We start from the raw sequence: 17,712 nt of genomic DNA, 5'->3' as shown, positions 1-17,712 counted from the left end.
TTCAGTAAAGCAGTGGATGTGATGTGCTGATACCTGGAGGCTGTGAGGGTCTGGATGGCAGGCAAAAGGCTCAGACTTAACCCAGACAAGACCGAGTGGCTGTGGATATTGTCTTCTAAAAATTCCTAAAGACTATGTCAACTGTCCATCCTTGGCTCTTGGGGGAGGGGAGAAATTGTCCCTCAGAACGGGTTTGAAATTTGGGTGTCCTCCTAGACTCACAGCTAACACTAGATCAACATTTGACAGCTGTAGCTAGAGGGACCTTTGCACAACTTCATTTGGTGCACCAACTTCGACCCTACTTGGATCGAGAGGCACTCCTCACAGTCAATCATGCCCTTGTCACCTCACAATTAGATTATTACAATGTGCACTCTACATGGGGCTACTGTCGAAGAGTGCTCGGTGACTAAAACTGGTTCAACATACAGCTGCGTGAGCTGTTGTGGGTGCACGTAGGTACACCCACATTACACTCCGCGAGCTGTACTGGCTCCTGATTGGTCTCTGATCACAATTCAAGGTGTTGGTCATTACCTTTAAAGCCATAAATGGCTTAGGGCCAGACTATCTTCTGCCACACAACGACCGGTAAAATCCCACAGAGTTGGTCTCCTCCGGGTCCCGTCATCTAAACAGTGTCGGCTGGTGGGCCCTGCTCACTGATGTTCTTAGCTACTTTAGACTACTGCAACACTCTACATGGGGCTACCTTTGAAAAGTGTTCGGAAACTTCAGATCGTGCAGAATGCGGCTGCAAGAGCAATCATGGGCTTTCTCAGATATGCCCATGTCTCGTCAACACTCCATGGCCTTCACTGGCTGCTGATCAGTTTCCGGTCACAATTCAAAGTGTTGGTTATGACCTATAAAGCCCTACATGGCATTGGACCAGAATACCTTCAGGACTGCCTTCTGCCGCACGAATCCCAGCGACCGATTAGGTCCCACAGAGTTGGCTTTCTCCAGGTTCCGTCGACAAAACAATGTCATTTGGCAGGACCCAGGGGAAGAGCCTTCTCTGTGGTGGTCCCGGCCCTCTGGAATCAACTCCCTCCCTCTGGAGATTAGGACTGCCCCCACCCTCCTTGCCTTTCATAAACTCTTGAAAACCCACCTATGTCACCAGGCATGGGGAAATTGATATACCTCTCGGTGGTTCCTCTTTATGTTTGATTTATTTGGATTGCATGATTGTTTCTTAAAAAGGGTTTTAAATATTGTTTTTAGTATTGGATTTGTATTTTGTATTGTCTGTTGTGAGCCGCTCTGAGTCCTCGGAGAGGGGCGGCATACAAATCTAATAAATAATAATAATAATAATAATAATTATTATTATTATTATTATTATTATTATTATTATTGTTATTATTATTATTGCTACTACTGCTACTACTACTACGGGTAATGAAACATGTGCATGAAAATATCCAAGCATAGAGAGCACCATGACAACCCTGAGCTACAAATATTCTCCTTTATTAATAATAAGGATGGATATAAAATCTGAAACGGAATCACAAAGTTGATGTGAATCAGCAGAATTCCACCTTTTTGTTTGTCAAAGCAATGTTGCACTTGGGCTGAAGAGTGTCTCCCTCTGGTGGTGCCTTTTGGTGGTGCCTTCTCAGCCAGAAATGAGATTTGGCCGCTATTCCCGTGAAAGCAGATTTTAAACGTAATCCGAGTCCTGCTAACGCCTCTATATTTCATTTCCATAATATGAAGAAAAGGAACTTGGCAACCGCAGGTTTTGAGCCTGGCTGTTTCTTGGCAGCCTCCAGCAAACATGCAACCTTTCCTAGTGCCAATTGGGAGAAATCGTTGCCACGGTTCTTTCTTTTGGCTTTCGGAGAAAACGGGACTCCAGACATTCGCTGCCAGCAATTCCAAAATGAATTTCTTTGCTTTGTTTTCCAGTCTCCTCTCAGCCATGACCTCATCCTTAACCTGACTCAGGACGGAATCAAACTGCTATTTGATGCTTTCAATCAAAGACTGAAGGTAAACTCACGCCGGAAGTTACAATTCTCTCTTTCTCCACATCTACCAAAAGGGATAATGCACGTTGATGGTGTAAGGTTATTGCAAAACCAACACCATGTTCAGAGCAACAACCATGCAACTCTGTCTTCACGGCTACTGCTTCTCCCCAGTATTTACGCCTTGTGTGTTCACGGGGCTGGCTGTTGCTGCTGCAATGAGAATGATAGAGGCTTTTGTTGGTCTTGATTTAATGCCTTGGTTTTAGATTCCCTGTACAGCAGGGGTCCCCAAACTTGGCAACTTTAAGACTTGAGGACTATGCTGGCTGGAGAATTCTAGCAGTTAAAAGTCCACAAGACTTAAAGTTGCCGAGTTTGAAGACCTCTGATCAGCAGCGGGTTCCTATGGCTAAAGCTCATAGGTAGGAAAGTGAGGACAAATAAAGGGAAATAGTTCTTCACCCAGAAGGTCCTTGGTTTATGGAATTCACTCCCAGAAGAGGTCATGACAGCTGTCAGCCTGGATAGCTTCAAGGCGGGATTAGACAGATTCATGGATGCCAAGTGTATCGGTGGTTATTGAAACGGATGTCCAAGTGCTGCCTCTATGTTGGTTGAGGCAGGCAGGGTTCCCTTAAGTATCACTCCTGTTAATGTTATATGTAAATGAAGATTTAATGATCCATGCCAAAAGTACCATATACAGTGATACCTCGTCTTACGAACCCCTCATCATACGAACTTTTCGAGATACAAACCCGGGTTTTAAGATTTTGTTGCCTCTTCTTCCGAACTATTTTCACCTTACGAACCTGCTGCTGCCGCTGGGATGCCCCGCCTCTGGACTTCCATTGCCAGGTGAAGGGTCCCCTTGTTGGGAAACCCCACCTCCGGACTTTCCCTTGCCAGCAAAGTATCCGTTTTTGCACTGCTGGGATTCCCCTGCTGGGAGTCCGGAAGTGGGTTTTCCCATGGAGGGGAGCGTCAGGGGAATCCCAGCAATGCAAAAACAGGCGCTTTGGCTGGCAAAAGGGGTGAGTTTTGGGCTTGCACGTATTAATTGCTTTTCCATTGATTCCTATGGGAAACATTGTTCCGGCTTACAACCTTATCAACCTCGTCCCGGAACCAATTAAGTTTGTAAGACAAGGTATCACTGTATTTCAGAATATAAAACACACCTTAGTTTTGGGGGAGGAAAATAGGAGGGGGGAAAATCTACCTACCAGGTATTCATCTGGCTAGTGTCCTTAGTCTGGTCAGCTTCAGCACATTATTTTATTCCTGGATAGGGCTGGAAAAAAATTTCAGCGGGAGTCGCAATGAAAACAAGCCTGCAAAGACTTAGGGCTAGAATTTTATTAATTTAATTTATATTGCTGTCTATTCGCCCGTGGACAACTCAAGGCAGCTTACAGAATATAAACCACATTTAAAACAATAAAAACTGACCAAAAAAATCAAATAAATTAATATAGTACAATATAACAAAATCACCCCCTGCCCCAGCAACAGCAGATCACATGAGCTCATATTAGATCACATGAATGAGCTCCAGACTGCTCTGGATTCCCCAGGCTGGCTGACAGAATCAGGTCTTCAACGCCTTCTGAAAGAGTGCTACAGTGGCTGCCATTCTAATCTCTGGGGAAATGATGTTCCAGAGAGAGGGAGCCACCATGGAGAAGGCCCTTCTCCTTTGTTCCACCAGATATATCTCCCTTGGAAGTATGACTCGCAGCATTCCCTGCCTCCCCACTCCGATGGGTTGGGGAGATAAACTGGTCCCAAGCCATGAAGGTTTTACAGTTTGTTTTTCTTTTTTAGGTGATTGAAGTTTATGACTTGACTAAAGTGAAATTAAAGTACTGGTAAGTAGCCAGACAGTCTCTGCAATGGCCATGAAAAAGACTAATTGAGACATTTTCAATTCCGCAGCAGCTGGGCTGTCTACAGGAGGAGTGTGTCAGAGGAGAAAGGATGATGGATGCAATTATGCAACCAAATTCCTGGCTTTTTTTAATGTACACAGGGGTCTTTAAATTTGGCCAACTTTAAAGCGTGCGGACTTCAACTCCCAGAATTCCTCAGCCAGCATGGGTGGCTGAGAAATTCTGGAAGTTGAAGTTTGCACGCCTTAAAGTTACCAAGTTTAGAAACTCCTGATGTACACCATAAAACTTCAGTCAGATGGTTGTGACTACCTATTGCACGTCCTGCTCAGGATTTTGAAGATCGAGAGATAGATGCATATTGGTATCCTAGACCAGTTTGCTTGGCACCTGAGTCTGAGAGTGAAGAGGATGAGGAGTTAGGGACTGAAAGCCAACCAGAGGCTGTGGCAACCCCAGAGGTGCTATCCAGTGATTCCGGTGATGATTTAGAACCAATTATAGACGCAAGAGTGCGTAGAACTATGACCAGGCAGGATTATTTGAGGAAAAAATGGTCTTTGCGTTAGCTCTATAGAACACTTGGTCACGCCTGGTGGCTATATAAGGGAAAGTCTTGTGAGAAATCAGCATTCCCTGGCTGGGGAATTCTGGGAGTTGAAGTGCAAATATCTTCAAGTTGCCAAGGTTGGGAAACAGTGGTCTAGACCAGGGGTCTCCAACCGCCGGTCCGCGGACCAGGACCGGGCCGTTGGGGTTTTTCAGCCGGTCCGCGGTGCCAGGGCCCCCTCGGCCTTTCCGCGCTGCCCACCGCCCGCCCGATTTGTCCCCTCTGCTCCTCTGCCACGTCCTGCCTTTCACCGCAGCTCCTCCCGCACCCGGAACGCACGCCCTGCCCGCCTCACATTTGCCGAGAGCACTTTCGCCCCGGGCTCTCAGCAAGGGGGTTGCAGGAGAGGCAGGGCCGGCGGAAGGTGATATTCAATGTCGGGGGCGCACGGGCGGTTGCGCGCGCTCCCTATCTCCCTGCTAGCCCACTCGGAATATTCAAAATAAGAAAAGCCTTCGCCGGCAAAGGCTTTTCTTATTTTGAATACGTATTCCGAGTGGGCTAGCAGGGAGATAGGGAGCGCGCGCAACCGCCCGTGCGCCCCCGACATTGAATATCACCTTTGCCGCCGGCCCCGTCTCTCCTGCAACCCCCTTGCTGAGAGCCCGGGACGAAAGTGCTCTCAGCAAATGTGAGGCGGGCAGGGCGTGCGTGCGTCACCGCTGAGAAGAACGGAGAGAGAACGAGAGTGAGTGAGAGCAACAGACAGCAAGATAGAGAGAAAGTGAGAAAGAGAGAGAGAGAGAAAGGGGGAGAGAAAGAGATAGCAAGAGAGAGAGAACAAGAGAGAGAAAGAGCATGAGAAAGAAAACAAGACAGAAAGAGTGAGAGAGAGAGAAAGCAAAAGAGACAGAAAGAAAACAAGAGAGAGAAAGTGAGAAGAAGAGAGAGAAAGAGGGGGAGAGAGAGAGAAAGAGAGAGGGGGGAGAGAGAGAAAGAGAGGGAGAAAGAGAGGGAAAGGGGGGAGAGATAGCAAGAGAGGGAGAGAGAGAGAAAGAGAGAGGGAAAGGGGGAGAGAGGGGGGAGAGAAAGAGAGAGGGAGAGAGAGAGAGGAGATAAAGGAAGAGGAGAGAGAGAAAGGAAGAGAAAGAAAGAAAAAGGGATAGAAAGAGAGAGTGAGAGATGCTCAGTGAGCCTTTCTTTGAAGTTGCCTTTTCTTTCTTTCTTTCTTTCTCTTTCTTGCTTTCTTTCTTGCTCTTTTTCTTTCTCTCTTTTACCTTCCCTTCCTCTATTTCTTTTCTTTCTCCTTCCTACCTTCTTCCCTCCCTCCCTCCCTCCAGTCCTTCCTCTCTTACTCTCCCCTTTCATAAGTTTCCTTGCTTCCTTCCTCTGTTCCTGTCCCTTCCTTCCCTCTTTCTTTCCTTCTTTCTTTTCTTCCTTCCTTCCTTTCCTCCCTCCATTTCTTGCTTTCCTTTTCCTTCCTCCCTTCTTTCCTCCCTCATTCCCTTCTTTCACTCCTTCCTCTCTTACTCTCCCCTTTCACACCTTTCTTTGCTTCTTTGCACCCTTCTTCTGTTCCTGTACCTTCCCTCTTTCCTTCCTTCCTTCCCACCCTCCGTCCATTCATTCACCCATTCCTCTCTTGATCGCCCCTTTTACGGCGCCGCTGACAGCTAGCTCCCCCCCCCCCCCACCGGGCCATGGAAAACTGGTCTATCTTAAAGCCGGTCCCTGGTGCAAAAAAGGTTGGGGACCTCTGGTCTAGACAGAATACTACCGAGTTAACATTTTGGACTCACCCTGAGGGCATTGCATTTCTGAAGATGCTTCTTCAAGGAAAATGGTTTGGAAACTGGTTTGCTTCAAAAGAACTTGTCCAAAGCATGCTTAAAAAGGAATAAAAGATCAAAAAATAGAGAATAGCGTTTACAGATTTTATCCTCTCTGATTTCGCACGGTGCAGATTAATTTTGAGTTGCCTCTGATGAGGAAGCCAGATAATTTGATTTTTTTTTCAGATAGTAGCTTTTTTTTTTTTTTGCAAAACGTTGGATAGCTGCTGTATGGCTGCTTGCCTTCTTAATTTAACTGAGAGAAACAGTCATTAAACCAAGCGTCATTTTTTCAATCTGACCTGGTGCAAACAGTCCCTTAGAAACTGAACAAGTAAACAAAGTTTAGGGGTGGGGTTTTTAAAAAATGTTGCCTACCTTTGATGGGGTTAACCAGCAAACCCCAAAATTGTATTTAATGACAGTTTCTCGTTGCACATTTGGTGCAGAATGATGGTTTATTTTCAGGATGAAACGTGGCCTATTTGAAACAGCCCTTAGGACAAATCAGCATTGTGTGGCATTGGGCATCCTGGTTGATTCCTTATTGGGTTACCATAAGTTTATTATTAAGTTCTGTGTCACAAAATTCACTTCCTGGTGTCTTAGAGCAGTGTTTCCCAACCTTGGCACCTTGAAGATATTTGGACTTCAACTCCCAGAATTCCCCAGCCAGCGAATGCTGGCTGGGGAATTCTGGGAGTTGAAGTCCAAATATCTTTAAGGTGCCAAGGTTGGGAAACACTGTCTTAGAGCCGCCCTTATCTTTCGGTTGATCTGAATCCGCCAAATTATTGGGATGGGATTTGTGTTTCCCACGCTGATCTTCCGAGGGAGAAATAAAGCAGGTCAATTCTGCCACGTGCTATCCCATTCTCCACATCCCATTGTGTCGATCTTGCTGGAAGGGTGTGTCTGTACGTGTGTGGAAATGTGTGAGGAACGGAGACACGTGAGAAAAAGTTTGACAGTTTTGAAAGACATTGCAGCAAAAGAATCTAGGTATGCGGAGGAAACAAATGAGCTTGGTTTAATTCAATGAATATGATTGAAATCAAGTCAATTTAAATCGTGATTTAAATCACTAGTAAAAAAAGGCTTGATTGATTTAATTAATTAATTAATTTGTATGCCACCCACCCTCGAAAGACTCAGGGCAGCTTACAACAATAAAATAGCAAAAACAGTGTAAACAATTAAATTACAATAACAACAATATAAAGCCCTATTAAAATAGTAAAAACAGTATAAACAATTTTTGTTGTAAGTCTCAGGAGAAGGGTGGCATAGAAATCCAATCTATCAATAAATAAATAAATCATAACAATAATATAAAACCCTGTTAAAACTTCACTAATACAATCATACCATGTCATAGTTCCCAATCAAGTCTTATTTAGGCCAGAATTAAAGGAAGTACATTATGGTGGTGCAGCAGTAACACCAGATGAGGGACGTGGCAGGCAGCAGGTGAGTGGATGCCCGCTAACAGGCTCTGCCATGATGGGTCTGAAATGACAGGTGCTCTTTAATATTATATTTATAAGCTCCTTAGAAGGTTTCACTTTCATTTTTACTGCTTGCCCTTCCTCCTCGCATTTAGAGCCTGGCGATAGATGCATTTCTCCCCAAACAATCCTGGAGTTTGTAGGCTACATAGATTTACAAAAAAATGGGATAAAGGAATATTCCTGCACTTTGCTTTGTGATTTATCTCATAAATTTATCATTTATCTCATAAATTCTCTAGCTATGCTGGCTAGAGAATTCTGGGAGTTGAAGTCCACAAATTTTAAAGTTCCCAAGTTTGAAGATCTCTGGATTTGAGCAAGGTAGTTGGTCTCGGTTACTAGTTTTCACAAAAACGGCAAAATTCTAGTTCGTTAGGGTTGTTGGAATCGGGGGGAAAAGAAACAGTGAAAATAAAAAGATTTTCAAGCGGTTTGTGAATGCATGGGTAGCTTTGCGTTTGACTGATTAGGTTTTAATCAATCTTTCTTTTTCCCCCCTAGTGGTGTTCATTTTAACTCCCAGGCTATTCCTCCTACCATTGAACAAATTGATCAGTCTTTTGGAGCCACCCATCCAGGAGGTGAGTTTTGGACAGTAAAAAGGGTGGAAATCTTGCTTGGCAGCTCATGTCCAGAAGAACCCTTTGGTCATGTTAAATTAGATTCAAATTCAATTTTTTATTATTACAGTCATAGACCAAAACAAATAAAAACACTTAGTGAATACACAATCAAATGTTGTAGGATAAAATGGTAAACAACAGATAAAATTCATGATAAAATCCAGTCTATCAATTATGCATTGTCAATACTACTAAAATTACAGTCCATAAGATGTGAGGTTTATATTCAGTTTGATACTATTAGGGAAAGGAATAAACAAGGTTCTCATATTTGCCATATAATTTAGCTAAGGTGTATTAAGCACTTAAAAGCTGGCCACAAATGGCATACATACATACATACATACATACATACATACATACATACATACATACATACATACATTTATCAAGGAGAGACCCAATGTGTGCCTTCATCATAGCGAGATATGTACATCTTTTGTATATTTACAATGGGTCAATTTTGGTTGGTCATGAATTTTGTAAGTCATTTGTCTCCAGATGTCCAGGAACCTCAACATCTAGCATGCCTTTGCTGACTTGGGTGACGACCAACTTTGGATGGTCAATGAACTGCTGTAAGGCAAGGACTACATTTATCACCCAAGAATCTGCTACTAGGATCAAAGAGATACTAAAATGTCTAGATTCTAAGAATCTGAAATGGTTCTTGGATGTTCTGGTTTTGTTATTATTATTATTATTATTATTATTATTATTATTATTATTATTATTATTATATTGATGGTCTTTGACTGTAATAAAGGTCTAGTCCCAGAGTGCAAAAAACAGCACAATGGACAAACCAGAAATATGTTTTTCCAAACCTCCAGTTTGGGATATTTTGTGCACTCTGGAGTTTCAGGAAGCTTCCTTAAACCCCTTGGAGTGCAAAAAACAGCACAACAGCAAAGCGGAAGTGCATTTTCCCGAACTTCCGGTTTGTCTGTTTGGGCATTTTTTCATCTATCAGGATTCAGAAAGGCCTGTGCGCATGTGTGTGTGGCAGCACATGAGTGTGTACATGAGTGGGGGGGAGGGAAGGGGTGCGTGCATGTACATTCCTGCTAGCATACCCACACACCCCACTTTTGCCACGTGAACTAAAAAAAGTTCACCATCACTAACCTATACCATCTCAGACAAGTGACTGTCCAGTCTCTTCTAAAAAACCTCCAATGATGGAGCACCCACAACTTCTGGTGGCAAACTGTTCCACTGGTTAATTGTCCTCACTGTTAGGAAGCTCTTCCTTAATTCCAGGTTGTTTCTCACCTTGATTAGTTTCCAACCATTGTTTCTTCTCCTGCCTTCTGATGCTTTGGATAATAAGTTGGCCCCCTCTTCTTTGTGGCAGCCCCTCAAATACTGAATTGCTGCTATAGTGTCGCCCCTAATTCTTCTTTTCTTTAGACTAGCCAGACCCATAATCTGCAGCCGTTTATTTTAAATGTTCATTATATGCCTCAAAATAGTGTAAATGATTCATACCAGGAAAGCACCAAAGTTGTTGGGAAGGGAATTTGCATGGCGGCTTGTGTGTTAACAGGGTTTTCTTTTTCCTTGTCAGTAACATTTAATTGTTCAATTCCTTGTTTGTCTTAGTCATCAAGCTGAAGGTTTTACTAAAAGGTGAACCATCCAAATTACGCAGTTACTAAATTTGTATACTGTTCCTTGCAATAGTAACAGTGTAAATATCAAACTGAAAATGCAAAAAAAAAGAAGCTCTAAATATTTGCCATTCACAATTATATAACGAATCAAGCTGATCAACAAAAAAAGGATTTAAAAGCCAGGATGAAACAAAACATATCCAAATAGTATCAAGACAAATGTTTGAGTTCAGATCAGAAACTTATCCAGGTAATCCTTGACTTACAACCACTCATTTAAAGTTACAATGACACTAAAAAGGTGACTTACAACTGTTTTTCACACATACGACCATTGCGGCATCCCTGTGGTTAGGTGATCAAATTCATAACCTTGGAAACGGACTCATAGTTACGATGCTTGCAGTATGCTGTGGGTGGGTGGGAGGTGTCACGTGATCCCCTTCTTTGACCTTCTGACAAGCGAAGTCAATGGGGAAGCCAGGTTTCATTTAACAGTTGTGCTACTAACTTAGCAACTGCAGTGATCGACCTAACAACCCGTGGCAAGAAAAGTCGTAAGATGGAGCAAAACTCCTTTAACAAATGTCTCGCTGAGCAACATAGATTTTGACCTCAACTGTGGTCAAAAGCCAAGGACCGCATGTATCCCTTTATGCCTCCTTCTTAATTACGTTGTATGGTTCTTTGTTTCTCTTCCTTGTTTTCTTCTTATTACGAGGAATATCCGGAAAGTAAGGTTACAAGGCACGTAGCTCTCGCGGAGAATGTTCGCGGGGGAAGTTGGTATTGCTATCGTGTAGCAGGAAGCCAGCGGACGTGAACAAGCAGTGACAGTGGTCAGTAGATCATCGACTGGCATTGTGGTGAAGGTTAGAGATGAGCGTCCTCATTCCGTTTCCCTCCAAGTACAAAGTGCACGCTGTAATGCGCTACCTGAATGCTGAGGGCAGGAACACTGCTGCGATGGGTGCCCGAGATGCTCAAGGAAGCACACAAAATCGACAGTCACTGCCACCCAAGAATTTCTTGACCATTTCGAGATTGAAAGCGAGGCTTTTCTCAACTGTATAGTGACAGGAGATGCAATTTGGGCTTATCACCCTACTCCAGAGAGCAAACGTCAATCAATGCAGTGGCGCCATGCCCATCTCGTTTGGCAGGCCCCAGGGGAAGAGCCTTCTCTGTGGCGGCCCCGGCCCTCTGGAATCAACTCCCCCCGGAGATTAGAACGGCCCCCACCCTCATTGTCTTTCGCAAATTACTCAAGACCCACCTTTATCGCCAGGCATGGGGGAACTGAGACACCTCCCCCAGGCTATTATATTTTATGTTTGGTATGCATGTGTTGTATGGTTTTAATTGTTGGGGTTTTATATATACTTTTTTAAATATTAGATTTCTATTACTATTATATTGTTTTTATTATTGTTGTGAGCCGCCCTGAGTCTTCGGAGAGGGGCGGCATTCAAATCTAATTAATAATAATAATAATAATAATAATTATTATTATTATTATTATTATTATTATTATTATTATCCTCCTTCAGCCAAAAAATTCAAAACTCAACAATTGGCAAGAAAAATCTTGGGCACCCATCACGCACAAATCTTGGGCACATATCGCAGCAGTGTTCATGCCCTTAGCACGCACTTCACACTCTAACCTTCACCACAAGGCCAGTCAATGATCTACTGACCACTGGCACTGCTTGTTCTCTTCTGCTGGATTCCCTGCTACACGATAGTAATACCAACTTCCCCCACGAACATTCACCACCAGAGAGCTATGGGCCTTGTAACCTTACTTTCCAGATAACCCTCTTATTTAGCCCCATTATCATGTCTAGCCAAGCAGGTTAGGTAGGTTCTGCTGCAACTGTAGAAACTTGCAGATCCTGCTTGAGCTGCGTACCACAGAAAACAATGCCCCAAGAATCCAGAAAGAGGAACATCTAATTTTTCACTCAATTAAAAATGCCGACCGTGATCTCATGAAAAATTGCCTTCCCTCGTGTGTGTTTTTTTCACTGGGCATTAACCGGTAGAATAATTTGCCTTCAGAAGTTGTGAATTCTCCAGCACTGGAAGTTTTTAAGAGGAGATTGGACAACCACATGTCTGGGATGGTATAAGGTAGTGATGGTGAATCTATGGCACATGTGCCACAGATGGCACATGGAGATACAGTAATATCTCGTCTTACGAACTTAATTGGTTCCGGAAGTAGGTTCGTAAGGCGAAAAGTTTGTAAGACGAAACATTGTTTCCCATAGGAAACAATGTAAAAGCGATTAATGCATGCAAAAAGAAAAAAAATTGCAAAATGGCACTCTGCTGAGCGCCGCCGGCCGGCTATCACCTTTTAAAACAGCCGGGGGGCTTCTTGGCATTCTCCTGAACCCGAACCCGGACGTTCGGGTTCGGGTTCCAGAGGCCGCCGAGAAGCGCCCGGCTCTTTCAGAAGGTTACAGCCGGGCGCCACCGCTTGGCGGAGCACCGTTTTTGCGATTGGCGGCGGCGTTTTCAGCCGATCTGGAGGCTGGGAAGGAGGTGGGGAATTCCAATAGGGAATTCCATGGGTGGAGCTTTGACGTCACGAAGACGTCTGGTCGGAAGCAGCTGGGCACTTCTCGGCGGCCTCCGGAACCCGAACTTTCCAGGTTCAGCATTCAGGCGAATGCCGAGAAGCCCCCTGGCTGTTTTAAAAGGTGACAGCCGGGCGGCGGCGCGCAGCGGAGCACCATTTTGCGATCTGCGGTGGGTTCGTAAGCCGAAAAAAGTTTGTAAGAAGAGGCAAAAACTTTTCGAATCCTGGGTTCGTATCACAAGGGGTTCGTATCACGAAGTACCACTGTATAGCTGAGGGTTGCCCTGTGAACCCTGGGGATGGTGAAAAACGGCCCAGTGGGCCAACCGGAAGGTCGGGGGAAAAATTAAGGTTGGGCTGTTGGGTCGTGTTTCGCTGTCCACAGGGTCATGCATGGGGGGGCAGTATGGGGGGGTTGTGTGCATGCGTTGCGGGGCAGCACAATGGTTGTGTGTATGCGTGGCGGAGAAAGAGCATTGCAATATGGGTTTGGGCACACGCGAGCGCCCTATCTCGTGCGCGCGCCCCCTTTTGGCAACTGAGCCCAAAAAAGTTTCACCATCACTGGCATAAGAGTTCCTGCCTGAACAAGGGATTGGACTGGAAGATTTCCTGGGTCCCTTCAAACCCTGTTATTCTGTATTTTTAATTTTCATATCTTAAAACTCCTACTGTTTACCAAGTGATTGGAAAAAAACTGAGACATGCTATAATGAAGAGCTCAATTCTGGGACAGAAGAAAAATATTTAAATTATTATACAGTTAGTCCTCAACGACAATAATTGAACCCACAATTTCAGGCTTAAGTTGTGATGGTCATAAACTGGGTCGCCACGTAACTATGCCTGATTCTGCAATCCTTTTAGCCAGAGGTCTTCAAACTTGGCAATTTTAAGACTTGTGGACTTCAACTGCCAGAATTCTCCAGCCAGCATAGCTGGCTGGAGAATCCTGGGAGTTGAAATCCACAAGTCTTAAAATCACCAAGTTTGGGAACCCCTGCTTTTAGCAGTAGTTGTTCAGCAAAACCATTGTTTGTTATGGGGCATTTACCAGAAATGGGAAATAAATGTTGGTTTATGGAAATACTGTGGTCATGTAACTATGGGATGCTACAAAAAGCTGGTTGCCAAGCACCCAAAATATGGTGATGTAACTGGTGGGGGGGGGCGGGATGTAGGGGAGCAAACATTGGAACTTCAAATCTGGGTCATAGGTCAGTTTTTCAGAATCTGTTTTAACTTTGAGCAGTCACTAAGTGACAGGTCGTAAATCAAGGATTATCTGTATGGGAGTGCTGTGAATGCAATGTTTGGCTATATCAATATTATTGCCCAGTTCGGGCTTTAAAAAGTGCTATTGATTTTACATGTCGCTGTCTGTTTTTTCCCCCAGTTTACAACTCTGCAGAACAACTTTTCCATCTCAACTTCAGGGGCCTCTCCTTTTCCTTTCAGTTGGACTCATGGACTGAAACTCCAAAGTATGAGGTCGGCTATTTTATTGAAAAGAAATTTTAAAATGCAAAAGGAAAATAATGCAGCCATTTCTTCCCCGCGTTCCCTTTCCTGGATTTGTAAAAATGTGTCATTTAGACCAGGGGTCTCCAACCTTGGCAACTTTAAGACTTTTGGACTTCAACTCCCAGAATTCCTCAGTCAATCTAAGCAAGTTTAAGACTTGTGGACTTCAACTCCCAGAGTTCCTCAGTCAATCTAAGCAAGTTTAAGACTTGTGGACTTCAACTCCCAGAGTTCCTCAGCCAGCAAAGCTGACTGAGGAATTCTGGGAGTTAAAGTCCACAAATCGTAAAATTGCCAAGTTTGGAGACGACTGGTTTAGACTTTACGGCAGGGTAAATCCAGAGAAAAGTAAAAAAAATACCCATCTTGGAGGCCTGAATTGGAGAGACAGAGAGACATAGACAGAGCTTGGGGTGTCCGTCAGCCCTCAGATGGGGCGTCAGCAGCCCCCAGGTCTGGAGCTGGCTGATGAGGAAGAGGAGGAACAGCTGGGTCCAGTGCCTGATGTGCAGAGGAGATTAAATTTTCCGCTAAGCGCTTTATAAGAGATGAAGGGAGTGTAAAAAAGAGCTGTCCAGTTACTCGCAATAACTTTTCATTTCGATTTCCACAGCCAAACTTTGCCCACGGCTTAGCCTCTCTGCAAATCCCACATGGCGCAACTGTGAAACGCATGTACATCTACAGCGGGAACAGTCTACAGGATACGAAGTACGTCGCTCGGATGTTGTGGAGTCACAGAGGTGGAAGGGACCTTGGAGGTCTTCTAGTCCAGCCCCCTATACTCAATAATGAATCTGATTGCTAATTAATTGATTAACAATAAACTAGATTCATAATTTATTAATCTGGGGATATAAACTGTAAATATTTTATGTAGGCTCTCTTTTTTGGGGTAATTTTTTTTATTTTTTCCCTTCAACGTACATTCAAACAATGCAGTATACTATCTAATTTTCCATAAATAAAATGCAGTATTTTGTTAGTAACTGACATCAATCATCAAAAAAGTTGCAGTTTTTCTGGTTTTGTCATCCAGTTCATACATTTTCTTTTGATTAAATTCTCTCCTTAATGTTCCTTCAAAAAATATGACAACCATCATAATTCTAACTTATTAACCATTATGCCATAGTACTTCCTTCCTTTTTAATACATTTTTCTATAAACTAAGAAAACCTTGTATAACCAATCAAATGTTAGCAAAAAGAAATTAAAAACAACAAAGCATAATAACACAAAAATTTCAGACTTCTTCCCTCTAAATAGTACATTTCTCAATTTTTTCAGATTATTTCAACCTATTAATCAATGCTTATCTACATTTCTTACTTAATGGTTAATCTTAAATATCAATCAATTTCAATCATTTTAAGAAAAGAAGAAAAAAGTTTCTAAATATTAGAAATATAGTTTTTATTTAAATAAAAAATAATTTTATAAAATTAAATTTTTACTATTTTATAAAATGTAATCAATACTAATAATACCCATAATCAATTCCTAAATTCATATATCTAATTAAAAATAATAATGGGACCGTGCCCACACCCCTTTGCTGCCCCCCACCGATATGCGCACACACCGCATTGCCCTCTGTGCATGCGCACAGGTCTTTCTGAAACCTGGTAGGTGAAAAAAATGCCCAAATGGACAAACTGGAAGTTTGGAAAAACACACTTCCGCTTTGCCATTGTGCTGTTTTTTGCACTCTGGAGCCTTCAGGAAGCTTCCCTGAATCTTCCAAAGTGTGAAAAACAGCACAACGGCAAACTGGAAGTGCATGTTTCCAAACTTCTAGTTTGTCCATTGGGTGATATTTTTTTTGCCTCTGGGGCCCTACACCGTTTCAGATAAATGTCCGTCCAATCTCCTCTTGAAAGTCTCCGGTTTTGGAGCTGTCACAACCTCTGCATTGGACTACAGTTCCCATCATCCTCCAGTCGGATTAACCCTTCCATTATGGTGTCTGTTTTGAGTTAGGGAATTTTGGGTATGGAAACCTTCAGGATTCCTATTTTAAATAATTTGCCTTGTTTTATGCTCTCAGGGCTCCTACGATGCCACTCAGCTGTTTCCTCGGAAATGTGTATGCAGAATACGTTGATGTTCTCCGAGATGCAGCTGGACCCTCAGGTTTACGACTGCGATTACTCACTGCAGGTATAATACCGTATGTCCAATTCTCATCAGCATAATATTAAAAAAAGTTGTTGAGACCCTAGAAAGAGCGCAGAGAAGAGCAACAAAGATGAAGAGGCAGAACCGTATGATGAACCTTTGAGGGATCTAGGTGCATCTAATCTAATGAGAGGAAGAACTGGGGTGACTTGATAGCCATCTTCCATTATCCCAGGGGCTGTCACAGAGAAGGAAAATAGAATAGAATGTGGATTGGAATGGAATAGAATACAATAGAATAGGAATGGAATAGAATAGAATTCTTTATTGACCAAGTGTGTTTGAACGCACAAGGAATTTGTCTATGGGTTTTTAAAAAGAACATAAGAAGAGCCCTGCTGAATCAGGCCAAAGCCCATCAAGTCCAGCATTCTGTGTCACCCAGTGGCCCACTAAATTGTCATGGGGATCTTAAGCAGAAAGAGAAGGCAAGACCCTCCCTTTCCCTTGAACCCCCAATAAGTGGTACTCAAGGGAACCCTCCCTGCCTCAACCAACATAGAGGTGGCACATGGACATCCGTTTCAGTAACCACCGATACACTTGGCATCCATGAATCTGTCTAATCCTGCCTTGAAGCTATCAAGGCTGACAGCTGTCACGACCTCTTCTGGAAGTGAATTCCATACAACCAAGGACCCTCTGGGTGAAGAAATATTTCCCTTTATTTGTCCTCGCTTTCTTACCTATGAGCTTTAGGGAGTGCCCCCTCATCCTAGTATTGTGTGATAGAGAAAAGGCTTTTTCTTTCTCTCTGACTAATCTTCCATTATCCAGGGGGCTGTCAGAAGGAAAATAAAAGAGAATAGAATGTGGATTGGAATGGAATAGAATAGAACACAAGAGAATAGGAATGGAATGGAATAGAATAGAATTCTTTATTGACCAATTGTGTTTGGACACACAAGAAATTTGTCTTTGGGTTTTTTAATAAATGCCCCCCCCCCCTCTCTGACCACTCACATCTACATAATTTTATTTCCTGAGACTGTTGGGATCAGTTCAGGTGGCTTCAGAATTATTATGCAGTGTTCCTATCTTCCTGTCTCCTTTCTTTCTTCCTTTGTAGGTTGCGGTCCTGGTGTGTTAGCCGATGCCAAAATACGGGTATCTGAGCGTTGTGTGTATTTCGGTGATTCGTGCCAAGATGTTCTCAGCACTTTGGGGTCCCCTCACAAGGTTTTCTACAAATCAGAAGATAAGGTTAGTGTCAGATCCGTGACTCTTCCGTTCTTCAGGGGAAAGCAGGGATCGCGGTTACATTCTTTACGGCTTTCTTCCATGCCACCTATGTCCTGCATGCTATTGATTTATAACCGTTTTGCTTGGCGCCTAAGTGCCTGGGGGGCGAGGGAGGGCCACATGGGTTGCATTGGACTGTTGGGAGGGGTTCCTAATTCCTTTA

The 17,712-nt window shown here is 43.4% G+C and overlaps 1 protein-coding gene across 3 annotated transcripts in view; it reads left to right on the top strand.

Moving 5' to 3' along the window:
* LOC139155807 (phagosome assembly factor 1) overlaps window positions 1-17,712 on the top strand; it is a 73,961-nt gene that overhangs the window by 38,388 nt on the left and 17,861 nt on the right. For all 3 annotated transcript variants that reach the window (XM_070731091.1, XM_070731092.1, XM_070731093.1), the window contains exons 4-10: window positions 1,924-2,007; window positions 3,816-3,859; window positions 8,275-8,354; window positions 13,999-14,093; window positions 14,740-14,837; window positions 16,177-16,289; window positions 17,377-17,510. In XM_070731091.1, coding sequence (XP_070587192.1) covers window positions 1,924-2,007; window positions 3,816-3,859; window positions 8,275-8,354; window positions 13,999-14,093; window positions 14,740-14,837; window positions 16,177-16,289; window positions 17,377-17,510 — 648 coding nt within the window. The remainder of the gene's footprint in view (window positions 1-1,923; window positions 2,008-3,815; window positions 3,860-8,274; window positions 8,355-13,998; window positions 14,094-14,739; window positions 14,838-16,176; window positions 16,290-17,376; window positions 17,511-17,712) is intronic.

Source organism: Erythrolamprus reginae, unplaced genomic scaffold, assembly GCF_031021105.1.
Source record: "Erythrolamprus reginae isolate rEryReg1 unplaced genomic scaffold, rEryReg1.hap1 H_64, whole genome shotgun sequence".
Classification (NCBI taxonomy): Eukaryota; Metazoa; Chordata; class Lepidosauria; order Squamata; family Dipsadidae; genus Erythrolamprus; species Erythrolamprus reginae.
The sequence above is the reverse complement of the archived record's forward strand: the minus strand, read 5'-3'. Positions and strand labels throughout refer to the sequence as shown.